Below are 26,321 nucleotides of genomic sequence, written 5' to 3' on the forward strand. Positions count from 1 at the left end.
TTGAAACATGAATTGACAGCTTCATCTACCAATCACAAGACGAAAAAAAACAATGGGCGGGGAAATAGGCGTGACACAAGTGGTCACTTTTGCAGATCCAATTAATAGAAAGTTTCGTCATAGATCCCGCCCAATCAGGGAGACCGGAAGTGAATTCAGGCGAATAAGCGGGATCTTGGGCGGGTCTTGTGGGGCTAAATAGCTGCTGTGCTATAGCCAAATCCTTACAGCGGCACGGCGAGGCGAGCTCGGTGGGGTTATTGTGTAGAAAACAACATCACTACATCTCCATCATGCATAAGTCTGAGGTGAGTCAGAGATATATCTGCGTGGGGTCCGGGAGGGCAGGCCGGGGTATTCGTATATATGCAGGGGATAGTGTTAGGGAATGGCTTCCTGCGGCCTCTGTTAGTCTCTTGTTCGGTTCTCCGGTTTGGGATAATAGTATCTGCCCGGTTGTGTTTTGGGTTTTGTTGTTCGTGGATGAAGCGGTGCCTGTTTATCAGCCGGTGTGGGGGTGGGGCAGCTTTCTTTGTCTGCCGCCATCTTGTCAGGCTGCGGCCTTCTCCACGTGTGCTGCGCCATTGTGCCTCGGCATCATGTGGTGGTGGGTTGTCCTATCTCCTAATCGCACCAAATACTTCATTCATGCGACAATTGTAAAATATGAACTGCTATAAGACCTAAAGTTAATTTAATATCCCACTACTGAGGATAAAGGCTGTAATGCCAGATAATAAAATGTTTGTGCCTGAATTCTAATAGCGCATCATCATTGTTCTAACACCCCATAAAATATCAATCCGCACCTTTTACTGCTGTTTTCTGACAAATATTGCCTCCGTCCGTGATCAGGAAATGGGGCCCCCCCCCCCCATTGTCCTGATCCGTTACTGCCCCAACAAAGGATAACCACAAGCCTTTTCCTGAATTGGGTTCATTGACATAGATAATATTTATAAAGCTCCAATATTTGCAATGGAAACCACAGGGGCCCCTTGCCTCTGACCTCTAATCATTTGATGAGATGTGATTGCAATCTATAAAGATAAAACCTGAATGTCCATTGGTCTTTGTTTTCTTTTGTCTTTGGCCTTAAGCTGCGTACACACGGCAAATTTTTCTCGCCCGGTAATCGGTATCGGCCAATTATCGGGCGAAAATCTGCCGTGTCAGCATCGTTCATGCATCGTGCAGTCTTTTCTCGTTGGAAAGGATCGTGAAAGATCCTTTCCAACGAGAAAAATTGCAGGTGTGTATGCAGCTTTAGTTTCCGTATCCGGTGTTAAATTTGGGAAGCCTGCGTGTGTTATAATTTTGATTTCTCAAATATGACTTTTCTTTCGTTAGGCACCTAAGGAACCTGAACAACTCCGCAAGCTCTTCATTGGCGGTTTGAGCTTCGAGACCACAGACGAGAGCCTCCGCAACCATTTTGAACAATGGGGAGCCTTAACAGACTGTGTGGTAAGATTCTCTGACAATTGTAAGCCGTAATTTGATTTGAAACTTGTAAATAGGTATTCAGGTGATAAAGCAAGTGCTACAAAATCTTTCAGTTTCTGCACCTAAAGTTGCACGCAGGGCATCACCATCTTCCTTTATTCAGCCATCTTTATTGGCCATGCCATGGTGACCTAACTCCAGTGTGGGGTTCATCCCTGGCACTCTAGGAAAGTCCTGGCAAGCAAAGTTAATGTTGCAAATTCTCAGCTTGACTTTCTCAAATGTCACCGGCACAGTCAGACCTGTAAGTGTGGCTATTGCAGAAGGGACATCACCTGTCCTCCTCCAATACCCATCTGCCTGATCCTTGTTTTGTAAAGGGGTTTCAGTTCCTCTTAAAGTGTGACTGGTCCAATCTTTAGATGCTAGAGGAAGCTCTCTATTACAGCAAGCTAGTCTTGGTGTAATAGGGTTTCCTAATTAAGTTTAGTAGTCTCCTATACAGAGCACACATTGTAATCTAGTGTGTAAGGGGGATTGGCAGCCTTAACAGAAGGACGTACTGGGATGCATAATAGTGTCACGCTAGAATGCTGCATTTTTTTGGTTTTGACTAACAGGCTGGCTTTGATTTTTAGGTTATGAGGGATCCAAACTCAAAGCGTTCCCGTGGCTTCGGCTTTGTCACATATTCTTCAACCGAGGAAGTTGATGCTGCTATGGAAGCAAGACCACACAGGGTGGATGGCCGACTGGTGGAACCCAAGAGAGCAGTTTCCAGAGAGGTATGTCTAAAGGCCCAAATATAATTGTATTTTTTTCCTGGACTTTCATCACATTGAACTGCTGTGGTGTTAATAATTCTATCATTTTAGGACTCTACAAAACCAGGAGCCCATTTAACAGTCAAGAAAATCTTTGTTGGCGGTATTAAAGAGGACACAGAAGAACATCATTTAAGAGATTATTTTGAAAAGTATGGCAAGATTGAGGCTGTTGAGATCATGACAGACAGAGCTAATGGCAAGAAAAGGGGATTTGCATTTATTACATTTGAAGACCATGATTCAGTTGACAAGATTGTCAGTAAGTAGAGCAGCCTTGTGGGGTTTCTGTGAAGCTGATCTCATTGTGAAATCTTTTATTTAATGACATTTAACTTATCCTCACAGTTCAGAAATACCACACCATCAATGACCACAACTGTGAAGTAAGAAAAGCTCTCTCAAAACAGGAGATGGCCACAGCATCTGCCAGCCAAAGAGGTGAGGCTTTGTTTTTGATGATGGGTTTCTAATTTTAAGTGCCTTAACTTAGTCTTGAGTTTACATTTTAAATGCATGATTGATCTTATGTCGATGTTTTTTGTTTATTAGGACGTGGCGGTGGAGGAAACTTTAGTCGTGGTGGTTTTGGTGGTAATGAGGGCTATGGTGGCCGTGGAGGAAACTTTGGTGGAAGCCGAGGTGGTAAGTTATGGTCTCTGAAAGTAGATAAGACACAAAACTGGTTTCCATTTTGTATGTTGTATTCATGGGCCTTGCTTTTCTCCTAGGTGGATTTGGTGGACGTGGTGGATATGGAGGTGGTGGTGATGGATACAATGGTTTTGGCAATGATAGCTATGGAAACAACCCACCATACTCTGGCAACCGTGGATATGGTGGAGGACAAGGCTATGGAGGAGGCCAAGGTGGTTATGGCGGCAATGGTGGTGGTGGTGGTGGTGGTGCTGGATATGATGGCTACAGTGGAGGAGGCAGTGGATTCGGTGGTGGTAATGGAAATGGTAAGTAACACTGTTGCAGTGTTTCTATTTCTGTTTCTTGTATATTGTACTTTTTCCTAAATACCTTTCCTTCTTAAAGGCAACTTCGGAGGTAATGGTGGTGGTGGTGGCGGCGGCAACTACAATGACTTTGGCAGCTACAACAGCCAGTCTTCATCCAGCTTTGGCCCAATGAAAGGTGGAAATTACAGTGGAAGGACTTCTGGACCTTATGGTGGTAAGAAACATTGTCAGACATTTGTGGAGTAAATTTAAAGAGGAACTAAACTCAAAAACTAGTCTAATTATTAATCTATTCTCCCTTACTTGCACTAAAAGGTTAGTCTTCCCTGGTGGCACTGGCTGGGTCAGCTTGTATCTCTGAAAAATATAATGAACTGACGTGTTTAGAAGTGGCCAGTTTTTGACTGGCAAGTTTACGTTCTCCTCTCCTGATCGTCTCACCCTCCCTTGCTGCACGCAGAGCTCACACTGAGAAGCAGAAAGTGACTACAGATGGAGCAGTTGCACTCCAGTGAGATGAGTCCCAGGAGCAAAGAAAAATCTGCGTAATTAGGGCAGGGGGAGTGGATTAGAAATACTCACCAAGAATGGCATTTTCCAGATTGTAGTTCACCACCTAGGTGATGGGAGAGACCTGGGGCTGTGGCCAGAACTCCTTTTTTAATGTTAAAGGTCAAAGCAAGCTGAAAAAAGTATTCAGAATATAACTTTGGCTTATGTTATCCATAGGCCAAAGTTGGTTTTGAGTATAGCTACGCTTTAAGTTGAAGCAATCAGTCGGTTGATTCCAGCACATCTTTCATGGTCTGGGTACCCACCTGCTCATGTTGAATCATGGTTAGTAACATGTTTTGTGATGAAGGCATGTGCTTCTGTAAGTCAAACATGGCGTAAACAATGGCACAGACCAGAATTTGGCTGTAAACTTAACCCTTTTGCTCCTTTTTAGAAGGGTCAATACTGTTAAGGAAAGGTTCTCACTGCCATCTCTGCTCTTAAATTAAATCTTACTTTTTTTTTCTTTTTTAGGTGGTTATGGAGGTGGGTCCAGTGGAGGCAGTGGTGGTTATGGTGGAGGAAGAAGATTTTAAACTGCTCTAGGTAATTTTTGCTGTTATAATTGCATTGCTTCTAATGGAACCAATCAGGCAGAATAGGTAACTGCCATTACTTTGGCCTTTGATGTGTAGATTAACACAATTATTCCATATTATTCAACAGGAATATCTTAGCAGGAGAGGACAGCCAGGCAAGCGACAGGTTACTACACAAGTTGAATTCAGCCAAGCACAGTTGTGGCAGGGTATAGCTGCAACATGAAGAAATGTTAGCAAATCTTTATGTGTGAGGAAAAACACAGGAAGAATTATGAAGACTTTATTATGTATTGTGGAAGTGTCAAGCATTCCTAGGACTGGGTTTTACTGTATAGGACATTAATTTCATTTTTTTATTGTAAAGACATGACTCTTAAAATAAATGTGTCCCTTTCTTTTTTTAAATCTGTGTTACTTTCTTGTGGTGTTCTGAAGGCTGATTAAGCCAAAGCCTGTGGCTTTAATATACTTGGTGGTATTAGCAGCAGCAGCAGCTTTCCCTTGTGCCTAGTAAGTCTTAAGTATTTATGCCACCCAGCCCTGGTCATATGGTAGCTAGGAAAGGGTTTTTAATTATGTATCTATCCAGGATAGTAAAATATTAAGGTTACAAAGGCTGATCTGCACTTTGTCAGCGGTCCACCTCAAGGGCCAGATATACATTCATTTTTGCTTTTTCAGTTGGCAGTAATGTAAGATATGGCTTAGAAAGTCCTAAAATTGCCCTTTTAGGAGAATCCCAGCCCAGTCTGCAGTGCTGGTCTATGATCTTTAGTGAGTTTTTTACATTAAACTCTTGCCAGTTACAGTACAGGAACTGAACGCTTGGTCCCGCAACTGCAAAGCTGTCATACGCAATACAGCAGACTGGTGTTTAGCAGAACCTAAGGGGTAACATTCAGGGAGCTTTTGTGGCATCTAAGCAGCCGCTACTTGTATAAGATTTAAAATATAAATGGCCACTATAAACTTGTCTTGAATAACTCATGACAGATGTTAACAGATTAGGTTTCAGGTTAGGTAAAGACAGGCTCATGCCGGACTACATCAGACCAGGCCTTGTAGGGATTGTACCAATTGGTTGGAGACTGCATTTTTGCACTGGATTTTGAAAAGTCCAAATGCTTGGTAGGGTTTAATGTTGGAGAAATATCTTTACCTTTTGCAGCTGGAACAAATAAGTGTGTAACTTCAGAGGGGGGTTGGAAGGTTTAGTCTTGGTATCTAAAGAAAAACAAACCATACTGTAGAAAGTATCAAATGCTGTTACTGTGCTACTGTTGACTTTAGCTGGCCCAAATCTTCAATTTCTAATCTCTGAATTGGACAAAAATGTAAAGGGTATAAACTGGCAGAAATGGTTTTCGGTGTATGTTGAAAGGCTTAACTTCCAAATATGATTGGTCTAAAATATTCAGCTAGCATGGTCGTCTGTGGATGAAGACAGACAGGAACTAAGCCATATTACATATAAAATCTCCAGTGACTGCTAGCAAGGAAGATAACAATTCAGCAGCTCAGACCAGTCTTGCTACAACAGAGTAGCTGATCCATTTAATTCAGATAAGCTGACATTTAAGCAACTAGCAAGATAAAGGGAATCATCAGCTCATCGGAAGGAGTCAGTCCAGGATACAGAACCTTCATGTTAAGCCTAGCAGGCAGTGCGAGCCAGAAGGGGCAGTTATGTGCTGGTAGGTAAGAACAGATTTTACTTTGTCATAACCTGTGATTTTTGATCTTTTAAAATTGTATGTACAGCCAGGGTTGCTTTCCAATGGAGTTAGGAAGGATTAATCCAGTCAGGTTTCTGGATGTGGATTTTTTTTTTTTTTTTTTTTTTGCACCTGATTTCTCATTGGAGTTTTACTTACTAGTCTGCTAATTCAACAGGATGAAACGTGATAAAATTTTCTCGTCACCAAATCAAGTATGCCAGACGGCTTTCTCTTGTAAAGGTTTCCTTGGTTCTTCCACCACTTGTCTTTGGCAATCAATATAAGTGAATCTTGTAGGACCAGTTAGTCTTAATGTTCCAACCACTTCCTACTCCATCCAAAAATTGTCTATACTTGCACTTTAGTAACTAGTTGATCAGCTTGTATTGGTAAGGGTTTATGAAAGGTCTAGTAATATAGGTAGCATGCACATTATTCAGTTTAACTTTCTTCCTGGCACTTACTCTGTTTCCTTGTGAAGCTGATGCCCTCCATAGCACTTTAAAGCATTTCCAGTTGTGAAGCTGGCACCAATGCATCCAACTTCTACAAATTGCATTCCTGTGTAATATTGAGTTAGGACAGGGGTAAGTGTAACTTAAGTCCACTTGGCTAGGTATACCCTTCAATGTAGGCTGTATTTATTAAGCAGTTCTTGCCCTTTGTAACACAAGCCTCACTAAAGTGTGGACTGGTACAAGTTTTTTACTTCATAAAATTAGGCTTTTTTAATACAAGTTCAGAGAACTTGTCTTTGTCATTTGAGTTCCCACTATAGTAAATGTAACACTGTTCACATAGAATCGGGCAATGTGTGGCCCAAAGGCTTATGGTCGTGTGTGTGGTGCAGACAGGAGTACAATGGATTAAATTGTGCAGCTTCTCTTCCACTCCAATTTGTATTGTAGGAAGGTGTTTGTACAACTCAGACAAATGTTACTTCTGCACAGCTTAGGGCTTTTTAAAATGTGTGACTTAGACCAAAGTTTAAGTTTACTTTTTGTTGTACTTAACAGGTGGTGGTGGTTTTATCCCCCGGCTTGACTGGTAAACAAATGAATGTCCTCACATTCTGATGTAAGGTAAGAATATTTAATGTTGCTGCTATCATGAGCTCCTTCATAGATGGGACAGATTATGCCTGCAAAGCACAGTGCCTTTGCCCTAGTCTGTTTGGAAATGAGCTTGCTGGGGCAGCATGTAACTTTCTGGGTTTTCCAGCCTTATAGGAAGGGGTATGGGGAAGCCTCATCAAGCTGAAGTCAAGGCAAATCTAAGTGATGCATAGTGGGCTGCAGAGTGGCTCAGTGGTTTGCACTCTGGCCTTTGCAGCCCTGGTTCCCAGGTTCAAATCTCTGCCAGGGCACTAGCTGCATGGTGTCTGCAGGTTCCCACCATGTTTCTGTGGGTATCCAGGTACCCAGGTTTCATCTTAATCTAAAAACTTGCGGTTAGGTTAATTGACTCCCAAAATGCCTTGCTGGAGCATATTTTCTATGTTTATGACATAACTAAATTTTCAGCTTTGATATTGGCACATTGTATGTATTAGCTTAAATGGCCACACATCATGCTTTTGTTATACATAACTTGTGCTATATTGGTGTACTTGGAATATAAATCATGTCTGATCTTTTTTGCAGGTTATCTGGTTATGATCTGCCATCAAGAATTTTTTAAAAAAAAACAAAAACTTGTGCTTCAAGATATGTGCAGCAAGATTGGTGTTGATGGGATTTGGTATCTGTTTTAGAAACTCTGCTGCTGTGCAGTATTTTTTTTTACATTTTTTTTAATAAACAATCAATTTCAACTTTTGTCTCTTTACTGTTGGTCAAAAATGAGAAATGGTTCCCATTCTCAAGCTTTCAGATTTTAGAAAATTGACTCGCACCAGGCATTTTTAAATGTAATTTGCATATCAGTGGTGTTGGTCATGAAATGTGTTTTGTAGATAAGTTTATAACCTGCAAATGTAAGATATAGAGAACTCTGCAGTCCCGACAGAACTGCCTATTTTGTAGGAAAATAGCATAGTAAAGCAGTTGTACTGTTTTGCAAAAATTTTACTTTAACATGCATCTGAAATAGGTAACCCTGAGGGGGAGATTACTTTTATAAGAGCTTATAATGGCAAAACTTCTCATGTATACAGCACAAAACCTTGGAATCTTTTTATATTATGCTTTACAGGGTCATTCTGGCTAATCGGGCAAGCTAGCAAATCATTTGGGTCACAGGTAATCTTATGGTTGAAAAGGTAGATCTCTCTAAATGTAACTTGGATGGTTTTTGCCAGTCTTGGTGCAACCTGTGAGGTAATAATCTAGAGGACACAAATAAAGGGGGAACTTTAAGACCATTTGAACCAGAATGGCCACCAAGGTCTCTCTTCGAGAGAATGGTTTGAGAAATCATGGATGCCCCTTAACTAGATGGCATCCCCACAGGTGCTGCATCTAGTCCAGTGGTCGCCAACCTTTTCAGTCCCATGGACCACTTAAATTATCGACTCCTGACCACTGAAACTGGTCATTGTGACATAAACCTGCCCACTCACATCACAGGATCTGAGCCTATGATGGGAGTGGGTGGTTTGTGTCCAGGAACACAGCCCACCCACTTCCCTGAGCCTGGTATTTGTACAGGGGACTTGGTCCCGTGGCTCTGGCCGGTTCACCCTGCCAGTGGGCTCCTTCTGACCCCCCCCCTTGGAGGTGCAAGGGGTGCGGAGGTCCGCTGACTTGGTCATATCCAATAAACTGAAGATGGGGGGGCTTTACTTTTATGTTTTTGAAAAATCAAAGCGTCATAAAGAATAATCCTAAACTTGAGAAATATACGATCCTTTTTGTAAAATAACTTCATATGCAGTCTGTGGCTTCTGCAACAAATTTTATACCACAAAGATTTCTTGTTATGTTTAGATTTATCATATACCAATTTTATTCAGATTTTGGATTTATCCCTCTAAAACAGGTTACTGACTAAACTTCAATCTTAAAACGGTTTCAGGCTTCAGTACCCAGGCCCCAAAGCATAGTTCTTTAAATTTCTGCAGGAGCAGGACATAATCATTTTGTCAGAACTTATCAAATGGCATGGAGGATAAATATAATAACTTAGAATTCCTATATGTATAGTTACGGCCTCTAGTTACGGCCTATAGTTAGACACAAAAATCAGCTTAAAGAAGAATACATAAATAAATGAAAAATACTGAAAATGCGATAATTTCAGTATACTGTTTAGTAATATATTTTTCTAAAACACCTCCCTAGTGTGGTAAATTTTAAGAGTCCAACGTCACATAACTATAGACAAAACCACATAAATATATTTTGTATTGGAATGGATACAGGACTTTGTATTCAATACAAAATGAGCGTTTGAATTTACCAATTACATACTTTGTATTTATTTTGAATTATTTTGTATTGGATTGGATTGTATACAGGAGTTTGTATTCAATCCAATACAAAATGTGTTTGAATTTCCCGCACACGCGCTGACGTCATTGCCGGGTGACACGTACACGCTACGGACGGAGAAGAAGCCGGCCGGCTTCTCGGAGAAGGCACCCGACGCTGGAACACGAACTCCACGCTGGATGATCACAGCGGGACCAGGTAAGTGCTCGATAAACCCGAACTCTTCTCACTGTATTTTCATACAGTGAGAAAAATTCAGGTTTATCAATAATTGCAATTTTTTTTAACCTGAACCAAGGTTGGGTTTAACGGTCGGGTGGTTAAAGAGCACTAACAGATAAACAGGTCAGGAATCGGGTATATCATTTTTTTTTCTAGGGCAATGGTCTGGTCTAGCTGCCATATTTTAAGTATTTTTAAATGGATGTATTGGCAAATCACGATTTTGGCCTTTGAGCGTTTTGTCTGCAATTCTCCAACGCTGAAGAGTTTCTATTCACATGTTGGTTGGCTGTCATGGAGGATGAATTTCCAAAGTACTTTCTCCAGTAATTTGCATTTATTGAATCCTTCATGATCCTTAAAGAGTATATAAGTAGGTTCTATGTAGCAGTGGGTGGGACTTTATAAACCCGATCAGTGTGTTTCCTGTTCGTTTCATGAAAGAGAAGCAGTCCCTTGGTTGGCTGTCATGTATGAGTTGTGGAAACTAGTAAAAGTTATCATACATTTCCCCTTATCCTATGAAATGGGTATTAAAAGGAATGGCAAATGAACAATTCATTGCCTGGGTGGTGTGAGCATTCTCCATAGATAGCTAAAATCTATCTAAGTTTAGAAGGAATGCTGGTAATTCAAAAAGCAGATGGTGTGGTCAGGTATAGGCTTGTGATTTGGCAGTAACAACTGATGGTCTACTATAACTTCCAATGCAAGTGTAGTTTAAGCAGGCTTAACCCACAGGAGTGTGAGAATAGCAGAGCTTTAATACCTCTCTTAATGGGAAATAGTGGGTATATGAGCATAGGGGTTTTCCTTTGTGGTCAGCCTGGAAGGTGCTTAACCAGCAGTCTGCTTCTATCCAGCTATTTGGTTGAATCTGGGTCTGTTTAATGATCATAACCTACAGTAAAAACAGAAAAGATGATCTAAGCAGAAGAAGTATGCATGTAAGAAATGATCCTCTTGTACCATAAATTTACACCAACTGTGAATTCTGAGGCAGTTTAGTGAGGGAAAACCCTCGCTAGTATGGTCACGTATAAGCTTGTGATTTTTCAGTAACATAACTGACGGTCTATTACACCACCTCATCCAATTGTACAGGGGTGGCAAACTCTGTCCCAGGCAAATCTGGCCCCAAAGGAATCCTAAATATGAACTGCAGCTGGCCCACCGCTGCATTGAAATAGCGCTGCTACTACAATTTCTGGCATCACTCACATCTATAGACCAGCGGGCGCCCTGCCCATGCATGGCCCCGTATTGGACTGCTTTAAAGACCCAAGCAATAACGGGAACTGTAGTAGTGGCGCTATTTCAATGAAGAGGGATTTCCAGCGGTGGGCCACTCATAAGATTTAGACTCTTATTGGCTGTGTCTGGCATTTCCAGCTCCCCTCAGCTGTACTTTTCCTTGCTACTCCAAGGCATAGACTTGAATGGTTGGATTTTCATAGAAGAAAATTGTTGTTGTTATTGTTAGCATGTGCAAAAAGGTTACCATTAAAATTTAACTCAAAAGGCAACAAATAGAGAAAGAGGCATACATTTTTCTCTATTATAGGCTTGTTCCAGATTGAATGTGAAGCAAAACGTCTTTGTTTCCATATGAAAAGGTTTAATATCTAATGAGAAGGAAAAAAAATCCTTAATTTTTTAAATACATTTTAAGGTTGGTCGCGACTTGGTCTAAGTTTTAAATTTTGTCCCACTGCGTTTGACACCCCTGCAATTGTAGTTTAAGCAGGCTTAACCTACAGGGTGAGAACAGCAGAGTCCCTGCAATCACCAGGTGGTGTGAGTTGAGACTTTGTATTAGGACTGTAAAGATGGCCATGCATGTTGACATTTCTTATTGAATATAATACAAGCTATCTTGTATATGGACAACTACATTTTTAAAGCAAAAGAAGAAGCTATTTACACAAGTTTAATTTTTGGGTAACAGACAAACAGAAGCATACTTATACATTTTTTTTTTTTTTTTACAAATTTGTCAGACAAGGACAAAAAGGTTAGGACAAGGGTATAGAAACCAAATAAGAAATTTATTGATAGGACTTATACCCCTTAAACTTCAGTGATTTAGAAATTTATTTAATACTTTAAGAAGTCAATTGACAGACCCATGATGATTCCTTAATATAAGTATATTTTTTGTGATCAGTCTTCTATAAAATTGTGCTAATGTTACATTCTTACACACAAACAAAATAAAAATAAACCCTTTTAAGGCAATTATGGGACAAGAATGAAACAATTGCTCATTAGTTTAACTCATATTGCAAATGATTTAAAAGCTACAGGTTATGTTATTTAAAATTCACAATACAAAAGGAGAACAAGTGTTTTTTTTTTTTTGCTAACATAGATTATCTGCAAGAGTGTTAACGCAGCATCTTAAAGAGAGCTTGTTTTCAGCACCACTCCATCATTTGATTTACATCAATATGCATTATATTCAGAACAATTTCTAATTTGCAGGAAAGGGAATGCTGGCTTCTGTTGTCTGTTTAAACAAGGGATCCTCTTGATAGAACTCACTGCCCTTATTTTTTAAAATGCTGTATAAGTCCTGCTGAAGCACTTTTAAATTGCTCTTCAGTTCCTCCATAATCCTTTTCACCTCTTTTCGTTCCTTGTGCAGTCCTTCCCTCTCTGTCCTCAACTGCTCTATTTCCTTTTCCAAGATGGCAATGTTCTCCATCTTGCGCTTACGGCAATTTTGAGCAGCTACTTTATTCTTCCCCCGTCTGCGAATGTCCCTGACCAATGCCAGCTGTGTCTCTGTTAATGAGTAGCGTGACAGAAGTTCATTAAAGTCTTCCACTGGTAGATTGATGATTCTTTCTATAGCAAATGGAATTTGCATAGCGACTGCCCTTCGCTCATCCCTACTGCAGACCAGTTCTTGAGTTTGCGATGTAATGTAGGATTGGGTTTCACATGGGTTGTGTTCCATAAAAGACTGTGTGAGGTTTGTAGCTATATACTGGTTTTGATAAACATGTGGAGGAATTATTTCCATAAAGTCTGACTGCAGCCTCTGTGTATCAATGTTCTCTATTTCAATGGATTCACCATCACTGAAGTTCAAAGATAAGCCAGAATCTGATTCAAAATCATCTTGGCTTTTACAGGGCTGGTGTAGGTTATTGACATCATTCAGACAAGCCTCTTGCATAGCAATGTGGTCTGGGGCACTCATCCCATTCGTATGCGCCTGTTTTGAAGTATAGTGATTTATGGCACCCATCTGAGAGACATTTGACATCAACATTCCTGTGTAGGATGTTGGGCAATATTCAGAAGCCAAAGAAAAAGTGGGCACTTGCTGAGCCTGAGGAGAAATGGGGTCCACATAATGTCGATCAAAGTTTGGCATGCCCTGGTTTACATTTGGTACTAAACTATCTCTTGGGTTATTGCCAAGACTGCATCCAAAATATGGCACTGTGGGTGGATGACATCCATATTCAGTATTATAAGCAGAATCTTGGTCCATATCCAGCCCCTAAATGAAACAAGAAAGAATAATGATTATTTGTCTATGAAGCACTTGAGTAACGCCAATCAATATGTTGTATGAAGTCAAGATCAACTGGACTATTCTCAAAATGTTAACATAAATTGAAGACCTAAATAACTCAATAACTATAAATAAATAACTATAAATAAAAATAAAGCTAGAGACAACACAGTTTTTATGCAGTCATGGATAGAGTGCAATCCTTTAATTGCTATCTTCTACATCTCTGATTATTCTGTATGTCATTGTCACGAGTTAAGTTATTACCAAAATGGGAATCAAAGGGGTCTAACAATCAAAGGGACACAACATTAAAAAAAAACCTGATCCTGAGTTTCAAAACTTTTCCACAATTTGGTTTTGGCTAAACACAATAATCATTAAATATTTGATTTTCTATTTTCTTACTGCCTAGAGGTTTTTGACCGTATTGTGAATTTAAAAGAAACCAAATGATCCCTAATCTATCAATATCATAGAAGACAGGATTACTTATGTTATATAAGATGTTTTAGTCCAATTCTACATGGACTGTTTCCCCAGCATTTAAACTGAATGTTTAAACTCCCAGGTTTGAAATGTAATTTATTCCAATGGACCAATCAACACTAAAATGTTTTCTTGATGGTGTATGTACATATATCTTGGTTTAGATTGTCTTTTAAATGCTTAAAAACTCATTTAAAAGCTCAGTACCACCTCAGGACACTGCTTGCTGAAGCAGCATAGTAAAAGCCTGTTTTAAAAGTTAACAGTTATATAGTCCATGAAGTTCAACCAAAAGGTATATATGTATGTAAAACTTGTATCTTCTGTTGAGAAATAAATAATAATGGTTGACCCAGAATAAAGCAAAAAATCCTTTAAAAAGAAATAAACTGTGGATATAAAAAATGCAAAGTAGAATTAAATCTCAAAATTGAAAAAAATATAGTAAATACGTTACTTATTGATCGATGGAGTGAGAAGTTTAGTTAAATAATTACAAAAAGGCAGTTATTTAGCATGGTCAATGTACAACATTTTTTTATTGAAGGGCTTGGTTTACCTCCGGTGGAACACTAATGGTTTGTACCGTCTATTTTGTTTTGAGCCTTCATGAATCTTTTGTGATGTAGTCAAAGAGGGTACCAAGAAGATTCTTTTTCCAGTCTGCAATTTTCTACCCAAAACTTAAATATCCTTTTTTATTAGACTAATCCTTTCCACATACCTGTAGTTCTGTAATAGACATGATCTCCTGCCAGGTAAGATCCATCTCTCCTTGAGTGCACTGTTCTCCCATATATGGCAAAACTGTTCCAGATTGGGATCTTCTGTAGAGGGCACTGAGCATAGTAAAATCATCCAACCAGGAACGCTTACAATATTTTTTCAGTCTCCTGTGCCTTTAAAGGAAAGAAATTAATATAAAATTAATATTTTTTGTGCTAAAAATACAATAAAAGGCACAATATATATTTTTTCTATAGACTGTGCATGTGCCAAAAAATCCTAACTTTTTACTTACTCTTTAAAACAGTGTTTTTTAACCAGAGCCCCTTGACTTTTGATCAGTTTGTGCCACCCAGGTCAGTTTCACTTAGCCAAAATGATTATTGGTGAATCTGTAATGGTAACATTCTTCCCACTGGCCAGCAATGTAAGAGGCATTCTTCCTACTGAACACTAGCTAATGTACTGTGTGTTGTGGATATAGTTGTTATAGTAGGAGTTCCATAAGACCTGAAAGTTTCCTCAAAGGTTCCTCCATGCTGAAAAGGTCAAGAAAGGCTGCTCTAAAATGTTACATCATCAAAAACAAACAAAGATGAGAATTAGTACAGGAAAAAAAGTATAACGTTTGATAATATGCAGGTAGCTCCACAAAGACATGGTTGTACCAGTTTAATATGGAGGATCTTTAGTTACCTGCAGAGAGCCTTGACTTTAAACCTACAACACCTCTGGGATTAACTGAAATGTCAACTGTGGACCAAGCCTTCACAAAGAACATCACAACCCACTGGCTATTCACATTGGGTGAACAGACATGAATGTCTACAGAAACACTAACAAAATTTTGTGGAAAGCCTTCTCAGAAAAGCTGTACTCTGGTTTCTTTAATCCACCCCTATTCATGCCATTACAAGACGCAGTGGTAACTTACAAAAGAACTTACAAAATGAACCTCTGAGTTCAGCAAAAGAGCAGATAATTGCCAGTCCTGCAAATGTTAGATTCTGAAGGTCCCTGGTCAGTGGTCTGTTGCAACAGAGATCAGTGACACAGGCAACAAGAAGAGTGTATAGAAGACAGATTGTCGCAAAGCTGGACAATTACCAAATGTTACAGGTAGCAGTTGAGGATACAGTAAATACATATTAAATATCTGTAAATCCCATATTAAAACTTAGATGTTGGGGGAATAGCAAAAAAATATATATTTACTGTTGTAATATACTCTGAGCTTCTTTACTGTTGTATTATATTCGGAAATACCATTACTGTCCATAGTTTTCCTTCTACAGCCATAGCTGTTTCCCTCCCTTCCTTTGTATGTGCTGCACTAAGTAGATAACAAATTATCAGAAGACATTCACTTCTCTAGTTGTTGTGTTTATGTACTTTTATGTACTATTGTTTAAAGTGCTTTTTTTTACAGAGAATTTACCATACATCTATATATCTTTATATAATTATCGTGAGCAAGATCATAAGAAGTGACAGGAGTATTTCTATGTTACTGAAATATGAAACAACATATAACAATGGACAAAAATCAACAAAACACTGACAGATACTATGTTGGGTTTTACACATACAAAGCCTTTATTTAATAGTTTGTTTTTTTGTTAATACATCCTGAATATATATTTGTATAATTTGATAATGGATAAAATGCTGTTTGTTTAAATGTATCTATACTTTCTTTGTTTTTGTTTCTTTTGCAAACATTGGGGAAAGCGTACAACCCATCTGGTGTTTCTGCTACTTAAAGCGTACCTAAACTCACAATTTTTAATTTACATAAAAGGGTAGACAACCCTTTTCTCGATTGCCTTTTTGCACAAAAAGAAAAATTTGCCAATCTCACGCATGTGCAGTGGGATCAGCAAATTTTATTTTTTATCCTATGTCACCCGATCTTGCTCCTGGGTCGGGTGACGTAGGATGAAGAACAGGAACAAGAAGGGAAGATGGCGGCGCCCGGAGCGCCGGCTCCGGAGCGAACGCAAGACACCCCCGGAGCGATTGGACTTCCCTGTGGGATTGAAGGTAAGTGTATTTTTTTTGTCGTTTTGGGTTTTGTACCACTTTAAGGTCTTCATTTGATATTAGATTTCTCCTCACTTCCTGTCCTATGTACAACCTTTTTAAAAGACAGGACATTACTCTCACAAATAAGCCTCCCTATGCCTATGTGACAATAGTGACAAGCCTTTTTACGATGGTATCAAAAATCTAATATATCCCCCAATGCCCCTATTATATCCCTGAGTTATAGGAGCCCCTCAGTAAAACCTCAAAGGTGTTTAGAGCTGAGAACTTCTAGAGGTTAGTGTAGTGACACGTCATTGTAGGATTTTGGCCAGGACACTCTTTTCATGGAGTTTGTATGTTCTCCCAGTGTTGGTGTGTGTTTCTATTGGGGACTCTCTTTTTCTCTCAAATCCCCCAAAAAACTCTGATGGTTTCCCCCAAAGTTGACTTTATTCTATGTAAATGACATATATCTATGGTAGTGATATTAGATTGGGACGTTGTGTATGAGACAGTGAAATGACCATGAGAAAGAAGTCCATGCTATATAAATCCTAGAATTAATAAAACCTCTACAAAATGCTGCATAAAGAGACTTTATTAACATCCTTCTAGCATAAGAACTTGACAGTAGAAAGTGAATTTACAATGGGGCGCAGGAAGGGGTTATGGTGCAATCTGAGGAAATGTTATCCCCATCCTGTCTTCAACGTCTAGAGCAGGGGTCGGTAAACTTTTTGGACTACTAGGCCATTTCAGGAGGCCAAGAAGGCACACAGTAACAAGGTGTCCAAGGAATGGTTTTTTATTTAAAAATACAGTATGATCAATAGGAAACATGATGTTGCATGTTCTTAGAGACAGATAGGTTCTAACTTTGAGTTCAGCAACAGAATGTCATTGAGGTGGTTGTCAGTAAACTGAAAGCGCAGCTTGTTCTTCCAAAACTTCATCTTGGAGAACAGCTGCTCGCACGAATAAGTGCTGCCAAACTTTGCGATCACACGCTCGGCACGGGCTAACATTGGAAACTGAGCATGTGGCAGCTGACGATAGAAGTCATTGAGAGTAGTGCAAGAAGTAAACTTGGACAAGGGAACATCCGAAGCCTGCAGCTCAATGAACTCCAATTGCACATCACGGGGCGTCTCCTGCGACTAAGAACCCACATCAGTGAAGCGTGAAGAGAATTTATGTCACAGGGTAGACAGCACACTGATGCATTCTTCGGTGTCAATGAGGGCTGCATCACACTGGGCGAGGTGTGGGAAATGGACATACACATATTCGCCCTTATACAGCTTTTTCTCCCATATAATCAGCTTTGCTTCGAAAGTGGGCTTCCATGTTCCTGATGAGCACGTCACGTCCTTGAAGCTTCAGGTTAAGTTCGTTAAGGTGAAAGCTGATATCAGTGAGGAAGCCGAATTGACAGAGCCAAACCTCATCAGAGAACTTTTGAAAGCCCTTGAGGCCCTCCTCACTGACGAATGAAATGACTGTAATGACTGAGCCAGCATACTTCAGTGTGGTAAAGCAGATCGCCGTAATCAGCTTCTGCAGCTTCGCACATGTGCTTGAAGAAGCGGTGGTTGAGAGGACAAGCAAGCACTGCGTTCACTAACTTCACCACAACAAACATAATGTCCTTCATGCCAACTGCTTTGGCACACAACGACTCCAATGGTCCAATGGTCCATTGTCCAATGGTGGAAGATGCAGTGCACCTTACGTATCTCCTGTGCACAGCCCAAAGAGCAGCAGTGGTCGATAAGCAGCTGCAAAGTCCCTTGGTAGATCCAACCTTGGCAGGTGCACCGTCAGTAGATACCGAGACGAGCTTCGACAGGTCGAAACCACTCAAAGCAAGTAGGAGGGCCTTGAGGATATCTTGGCCAGTTGTCAGTCCATTCATCAGGATGAGGCTGAGAAACTCCTCAACTACCTCCAGATCCTGTGTGACGCCACGCATAAAGATGGCCAGCTGTGCAGTGTGTTTCATATCACAGCTCTCGTCCAAGGCCTCAGTCTTCCGTTAATCCACGGTGTAGTCTCTGTACATGTGCACGTGCTTTGCGGTCTAAAGGCCGGAGTTTGTCTACCTCTGGTCTAGAGAGTCACTGGCCTGACACATATATGCAGGATAAAAGCTTTTAGACTCTACTGGCTACTTGCTTGTTCCTGATCACTGATTATAAAGCAAATTAGATTGGTGGATAGTGCATGTTATGGCACTTTAAACAATGTAATTGTACTTGGCTCTGCCTTTTTGAACAAATCTGAATGTCTGCGGTTTCAAAAATGACCTTTCTTGTGTTTTTGAATTGTTTGTACTTCATTTTACTACTGTTTTGCAATAGACACTACAATTTTGTGGTTAATTGCCACATTTCCTATTTTAGTTTCAGACTGACCAGTTCAATAAATACCAAGGCATATACAGTAATATTTGAAATGATATAAAATACAAGCAGTGGCATGCATTAGAAACTTCCGCAGAAACATGAGAATTCTTGCTAAAGAGAATATAAGAAGTCATATGATCCACCACGAAGAAAACTGATCTAAAGTGATAGTAATTACTAAGTGTGTAAAGTATACATGGAAAAAGAAGAACCCTCAAAGCCAATCTTGCTCATCTTACTGTACATCTTTACACATTTTTCATAAAAAAGACTTTATTGTGTCTTTAGAATTAAGCACTTCACGTGAAATGTGTCGTGGTTACTGCATGCATGCTTGTATACCTGTGTATGTCCCTTTTACCATATATCAAAAGGGAGAACAACTAGCTTTTACCTTTAGATGTTAGGACGGTAAGGTTCCTGTGGTACCACCAAGCCCTCAGCAGCAACATGGTAAATGTAATATATTATGATGTGTTTATCTGATTATATACCATCCAAAACAGCAATGAAACATACTACTTTTTTATCAATTTTCCAAAAGGAATTATACATTTCTATTTGTATAATAGGAATTATTAGAAATTAGAATTTCTGTCAGGAGAAATTATTGTACTCTTAATCAACAGAAATAAGTTATCATATTGTTTCTCCAACTGATCATGCATAATTTTATAGTTCATATAGTTTATAGTTTTTTTGTACTAGCTAGTTATTATGAACATCTTGTGCAACACTTGTAAAACAAATGGGCTTTAAATGTGCCAGGTTTATGGTCAGCATGGAGGCAGGCAAAACAAAAACACACATAATGTTTTTATGTAGGTGGGCAGCACGGAGGTTCAGTGGTTAACACTCTGGCTTTTGCAGCGCTAGGTTCCAGGTTCGAACCTCAGCCAGGACACTATCTAAAAGGAGTTTGCAAGTTCTCTCTGTGTTTGCGTGGGCATTCTGTTTTTTCCCACATTCCAAAAACATGCAGTTAGGTAATTGGCTTCCCCTAAAAACAGGCTTTAGACTTTATTAATGAGATAAGACTTTGGTAGGGCCATTAGATTGTGAGCCCCTTTGAGGGACAGCTAGTGACATGACTATGGACTTTGTAAAGTGCTGCATAACATGTCTGTGCTATATGAAAGTTAAAACAATAATGTATAAGCAGTTTATATTAATAAAAGGTTAGAAAAGGATAGGGGTCCTGGTCCTCTGCCATTTTTACTTTCCTTATTCTCTTACCTCCCGTTTCTTATGATTCAGTCATGCGCAGTTATAAAAGTTTCTCTCCTGTGCTGAAATAATTTACTAATTTTACTGCACACTGTCAGCTTTTCATGATATTCACTGGAAACAACAGAAAGTTTGATGGGGTCTGCCTCATTTCTGACTGATGGACATCCAGCATCATCTAGCCCTCTGCTCCCCAGGCTTGATGCCTTTGCCATGTATTTTTTACTTACTGGCTAAACATTATATGTTGGCATTATTACAGCTTCCAGTTTTAGGAAAGTTAGGTATAGCACCCTTGGCCATCCCACAGCCATGATTATACTGTGATGATGTCTGTGGGTTTAAAATAAAGATGAAAATGGCTTGTCATTTTTGTACCTGAGACTTTTAATCTACAGAATGTCATACAGATAATATTTTTCCAATATCCTTTTATACAATATAGTTGTCTTAAGTCATTATGTAGTTATAGGATGGAATGTACGGTATTTTCTATAAAAAATCATGACACTTGACACTTTTAATCTTGTGTGCTGAGTATAGGTACTGCCTTGCGTCTTCCTGGTTCATACTACAGAAGCTTTTGGCTTCTGTCTTTATCTTGTTCCCAGTCTGGCCGGCTGTGGTGTCTGCTCTTATCGTTTTACCCTCTCCTATCCTCAGTTTACTGAATTTGCTCTCTAAAGTCGGTGCTTTAGAACATCAGCTGTTTTCCAATATTTGGTATTAACGCTTAGCTCTATTTACAAAGTGGTGAATCTAACATTCACTGAAATATTCTTTCGTGGAGAATCTTCCAGGTCCTTGTGTTTCAATGGCAGTAATTGATTCTCCACTAGGGAATGTTTTAGTGAATATCAGAATCATTGCTTTATAAATATACCCTTTAGTGTCTCTTCCTCAGGTTCTTCATCATAAATGTTTCATTTTATTTTGTGTCATACAGTGCTTCATACCAGTCCTAGTTTGCTGGTGTTGTTTTTCATGGCTTGGCCCAGTTCAGTTATAGGGTCCATAATGTGGAAGTGTTAGCTATACATTTCGACCACCAAGAGCTCTGGCAAGGACCAGACATTCACATTGGCATCCTCTGGTGTCACAACCTTTATTTGTGTAATCCTTCAACCTCTATTTGTGCACCATAGAGGTCCTAGGGCAGGGGTGGGCAAACTTTTTCAATCAGGGGCCACAATCTGATATAAAATTTGACATTGGGCCGGGCCGATGGGAGAGTGGGCGAGGTTATGCCATAATGACGCCACTGAACGTGACGTCATGATGGCATAACCTGCCCACTGTCCCATCACAGATCTGAGCCTTAGTTGTTGATTTGTATAGGGGACATGGCCGATGGGGCCCCCCTGTGGGGTCCTTCTAACCCTGCTCGGCGGGACACCTGCCAGAGCCGCAGGCAGCAGCCCGTTGAACTCTCTTTCTACTTCAGCGGAGCTGATATGCTTCTCTTGGATTTGGCCATCTACATAGCTTCCCTTGTAGGTTTCTGAGTATGATTATGGCAATAATATTTCTCAGGCTTACCCAAGTGTTTCTTAAGCCAAATGTTTCCAACTATTCCAGTCTCCTCCAGCAATCTTTTGATAGCTATGACACAATATTAGCTGGATAGTTGAACTACTCCAACAACATAATCATTTCCATATGAGATGAAGTCAAGCTACATATATATATACATATACATATATATATATATATATATATATATATTTATCTGGCTAGTATAATATGTAGACTTCTTGGCTTCAAGCTTTTTTGGCTTTAAGCCTGTAAGCTGTTAGTGAGGCCAAGTTACCACATCACTGCATGTATTGTCAATCCCATGTGCTTCTGAGTTGTCCGTTTACCACAAAGAAGCATGTGGAAATATTAAAACTTACTGTTCTTTCAAAAATTTCACCAGATCTGAAATATATAACATCTGAAAGAAAATAGAGAAGTGCAATAAAGTGAACCCTACTTAAAGTGCAGCCTGGATCATGCTAGATCTCATACCGATGGCTAAAAAGTGATAGGAACACATGTTAGTAAGATGTATGCTGGCCTGAAAATCATTCTCAACAAGCAATATCTTCAAGTATATGCAAGCATTAACAATTTGCTCCCATTTATTATGTTCAATATAATCAGAACTGCCCAATTCTCCTTTTGGACTACTGAAACTTCCCCAAGTTTTGATTGTGTTGCTCAAAATTGCTTTAGATTAGTCATCTGGTCCAAAAGTTCTGGATTCTCCATGTCACAAATCTAAACACCAATTAGGTCAATAGTAAAAAGGTTTATTCTAGTCTCTTGAGAGTGACTACAGCAGTCAAATTCAGCAAAATGGCACAGACCACCTAAAATCTGCGGAACATTATGTTAATTTTTGCCATTTGAAAGCTTCCTATTGACAGCAGTATAGCTAAAATTATAGTTGGCTGTATAATGTACAAACCATCAGCAGCAGTCAATGCTTGTTATAATATATGCTGCATTGCAATATATGCTGCAAATATTATTGCACAAAGCATCCCAGTGACAACAAAAACAAATGGTGATAATGACAATGCATCTCTACATACTTATACTTTACAGTCTGCGGAGTTTTATTTGTGTGACACAGAGCCTGCCTGCAATAAATTCAAAATGTCCTACATGTACAACAATCCTTAGATCCTAAAGTTCCCACAACAGTAGAAAAAAGCTTTTTTTATCCCCTAAAATCTTAAATCTCAGCTGCAACATAATAGAATATTAAGGTTTTTTTTCTGTTCTTGGTAAACCTAACCAAATATCCACTATTCTGGTCAAAATTGACTTCATCTGAATCCTAACAGCAACACTAGTAATGAAGATGAAGGTGGCCGAGGGTAGGGTGGGAATGGATGCTATGTAGTTAAAATCAGGAGCAAACAGTCTAGAGCAGGGGTCTGCAACCTGTGGCTCCGGAGCTGCATGCGGCTCTTCAGCCTCCTTGTTGTGGCTCCCTTCGGCTGCCGCGGGGAGATCTCTGATGGGGGATCCCCTTCCTCCCAAGACACTGCGGAGGAGGGGGATTCCCTATTCGGTGTTCTAATGAAGGCAAAATGGCTCTTTTGATAGTAAAGGTTGCTGACCCCTGGTCTAGAGTAACAATTCTGCTCCTCCAAAGACAGTGGGTGGAAAAGCACAGGTCAGGATCTTGCCAGGATTACCATGTAAAATTATTAGTAAAATGCCTGAAAAAGAAGAAAACTAATGTAACCACTATATCTAAGCACTAATAGTTTACAAAATAATACATTTTATTGGGGGGCATGATAAACTTTATATGTGTAATGTATGTATAAATGTTTAATGTTGTTTATTACTTGCATAGACCATGTGCATTGGTTTATTCACGTGCAGTAATATGAATCAACCAGTTATCAGCAGTCTAGTATTTTATGATGGTAAGAATTAATTTTTCTTTCACTCTTTTGAGTTACTGCACAACACTGCTCGATTCATTACATTATTAACAGATGTGTTCGGTAGTGGCAATGCAGGTTTTTCAGTTATTGCATAACTGGCAAAGAAAGTTGTGACACAGAGAACTTGGCATATGGTAACATATTTGTACACTGTCCTAAAAAAATGAAATGATAGAGAAACGTACGAGCTTGGTAGTGCTGGGGAGTTGTAGCTACCTTAGTACACTATTATAATTGTATTCAAAGAAAAATAAGCCTTCCTAACACTTTTGTAGCTGATGCGATGTATTCATTCTTCAATATATTCAATAAAGATTGGTAGCCAAATCTGGAAGCTATGAAAAACTCTTCTTTTGGACTGTAATAGTTTGATTTGGCACTGTAGACATGTCCAATGGATTATACTAAAGGTGAACTTTATTGAAAGCTTCACTTCACTTTTTTTAGATAGTAAATAGAATCAATGACGTACAATTTCCAATATTTCTAGGATTTTATTATTATTATAATAAAAATCCTAGAATTATTGGACATTTGTACTGAAAGAAACATGGAGGTATCTTCCAAATATGTCAATTGTTTGGTTATTTCTGACTTCAGCACTGTCAAAGCAGCTTTGGAGCTTTGGATTCGTAGATGCTTCAATGTATCAATAAATTTCATCTTAACATATTTTCTTGATAATTCTTAGCAAGTACAGTCCAATAAAGTTTTTCAATAGTTCTTATGCACTTTTTAGGTGATTTCAGTCTGTAGTTTCAAGTACATTTCTTTCAGTCTAGAAAAAGAAATTGATGATGCGTATAGGGTAGTAAGCTGCCTACCAAACCAATTTCAGAACAGCTTAAATATATACCATAATAATACAATAGTAAAGTAATACAATAAATATACAACTAATACAGTTTCTAATCAGTGTGGGATGGACAGTGTATGCAAACACAAACATTGAGTAAATGACTGATGACACACATTGCCTAATTTTTGTAAATGGTGCACCCAAATCAAGATGACTTTGGATGAAATGATAAGGACTAGGCTAGCTGAAATGAAACAAAAACCTTATGAAGCATTTTTTATTGTAGTGATTTCTGGGTACAGATTGTCACTCATTTACTGCATTCATTTATTGGTTGAATTGAAATAAGTTAAAAGCAAGCCCTAGCAAAGTGTGCCCATTCAGGGATGGGCATATCATTCATGTCAAAACATTAGTCTATGACCATCTTTAGATATGTACTGTTGTCTCTGATGCTGTCCAACCCATTCCCAATGGAAAGTGCACAGAACTGACATTATCCTGTTAAACATGTATAAAATGTAACTTTCACAGCACAAGTTTATCCTAGCACAATATTTATAAAAATGGTGCCTGCCTGTGCGGGATTCCAATGCTAGGCTGACTTCAGCATGTCAATACAACATATAAAAAATTATTATCAACACATCCAAACCTCCATCTTAAAGGTACACATTATGTGGCTTTAAAGAATAATCTTACCTAAGTGCTTCAATGGTCAATTGTAGTTTTTCCAAAGATAAGGAATCCAGAATTATGCACATTGAAATGTATCCTTCTTTGCATGTTGGTCTTCTGTCCTGGTTGAAATCTGCTTACAGACTGTACTGGGTTTCCTCTGTAAAATTGCCATGTATATTTGTTATCATGTTAATGCCACCTGCAAAGTTCAGTGTCCGCAGCTCCTTTTGTGTAACTATCTGTATTACTTAATTTTTACCATCTTTTGCCATCCACTGTTACCCTTCACCAAACTCCACTGGGTTGCTCTACTTTGGTCCCTGTTACATTCTTCTTTTTCTTGTCTTATTAAAATAATTGGACTTTCTGACTGCAATCAGCTTTTCTGTCGTTTCTTTCAGAAATGTTACTTTTATAGTTCAGTCTGTAGTATGACCCTCCATTGACCTGTAAAGGTCTTTGCTCTCCTTACCTTTCTGTGCCCATCATTTTGGAGTTACGGACATATTAGATCAAGTGTTGCCAGCACAAAGTTCTATATCAGTTCTTGCTGGTTGTATTAGGATGTAAAACCACAAACTTAAGACAGGAGCATCCTCTCCCCACCCTCAGTTCTCCCCACCCTCTTGATTGCAGCTCCCTCCTCTGTAGGCACTGAGGTCCATAAGTAAAGATTAGGGACAGTTGTTTAGGAGAGATAAAACTGAACACATTTCTTTACATATTAGCGTTGGTTTTGGTGTCAGTACAGGAAAGTTTTAATGCAGTAGATACTGTATTTGCTAGTCACTCATACTGCTATAGTATTTTGAGGAAAAGTCTACTAACCAATTATTTCTTTAGTTTTATTCTAAGGTTTAAACAGAAAATTTAAAGAGTCAATAAAAAAATTATTATAGTGGACAGATCTAATTTATAAATGCTCAAAGTGTATTTGTCAAGTTTTCACTCTGCAGTTTTACCAAAATTGTTACTGTAAAGACATCCAGAGTCATCAAATGTCAGTTTGACAATCACACTGATACTGATTCCAGAATGACTTTTGCCCCAGATATACTTTTGTTGAGGGTTGGTGTCTGTTTATACTTTATGATGGCTGCCACTTCATTTTCATTCACTTTTTAGCACCAGTCATCTTTTAGGGAAGGGTTATTTGCTTGTGTCCTACTCTGGTGCCCCCGGGTATATTTGAACAATGTGACTGTTAGCTGAACTGTCCAGAATAGCTTGTGCAGTATCATTGTGGAAAGTAGCGCATTGTCAGGTAGAGCCAAGGGAGTAA

At 39.1% G+C, this 26,321-nt stretch overlaps 2 protein-coding genes across 4 annotated transcripts; one reads left to right on the forward strand and one right to left on the reverse strand.

Annotated features, from left to right (window-relative positions):
• Positions 1–150: 150 nt before the first annotated feature.
• On the forward strand, positions 151–7,866 carry HNRNPA1 (heterogeneous nuclear ribonucleoprotein A1). 2 transcript variants are annotated; one of them, XM_072406251.1, is made up of 12 exons: positions 151–308; positions 1,351–1,467; positions 2,085–2,231; positions 2,322–2,532; positions 2,619–2,711; positions 2,823–2,915; positions 3,002–3,235; positions 3,315–3,452; positions 4,268–4,339; positions 4,460–6,029; positions 7,070–7,135; positions 7,697–7,866. In XM_072406251.1, exons 1-9 carry the CDS (start codon positions 294–296, stop codon positions 4,327–4,329), a joined length of 1,110 nt encoding a protein of 369 aa, XP_072262352.1. In that variant the 5' UTR covers positions 151–293; the 3' UTR covers positions 4,330–4,339; positions 4,460–6,029; positions 7,070–7,135; positions 7,697–7,866. The 2 variants fall into 2 exon arrangements, with proteins under 2 accessions (XP_072262352.1, XP_072262358.1); XM_072406257.1 differs by lacking the exon at positions 4,460–6,029.
• Positions 7,867–11,735: 3,869 nt separating this feature from the next.
• On the reverse strand, positions 11,736–25,619 carry NFE2 (nuclear factor, erythroid 2). Of its 2 annotated transcripts, XM_072406301.1 has the most exons (3): positions 25,061–25,619; positions 14,449–14,623; positions 11,736–13,220 (listed from the first exon to the last, which is right to left on the reverse strand). In XM_072406301.1, exons 1-3 carry the CDS (start codon positions 25,120–25,122, stop codon positions 12,180–12,182), a joined length of 1,278 nt encoding a protein of 425 aa, XP_072262402.1. In that variant the 5' UTR covers positions 25,123–25,619; the 3' UTR covers positions 11,736–12,179. The 2 variants fall into 2 exon arrangements, with proteins under 2 accessions (XP_072262402.1, XP_072262412.1); XM_072406311.1 differs by lacking the exon at positions 14,449–14,623.
• Positions 25,620–26,321: the final 702 nt, after the last annotated feature.

This window comes from Pyxicephalus adspersus, chromosome 1 (genome assembly GCF_032062135.1).
Source record: "Pyxicephalus adspersus chromosome 1, UCB_Pads_2.0, whole genome shotgun sequence".
NCBI lineage: Eukaryota > Metazoa > Chordata > Amphibia > Anura > Pyxicephalidae > Pyxicephalus > Pyxicephalus adspersus.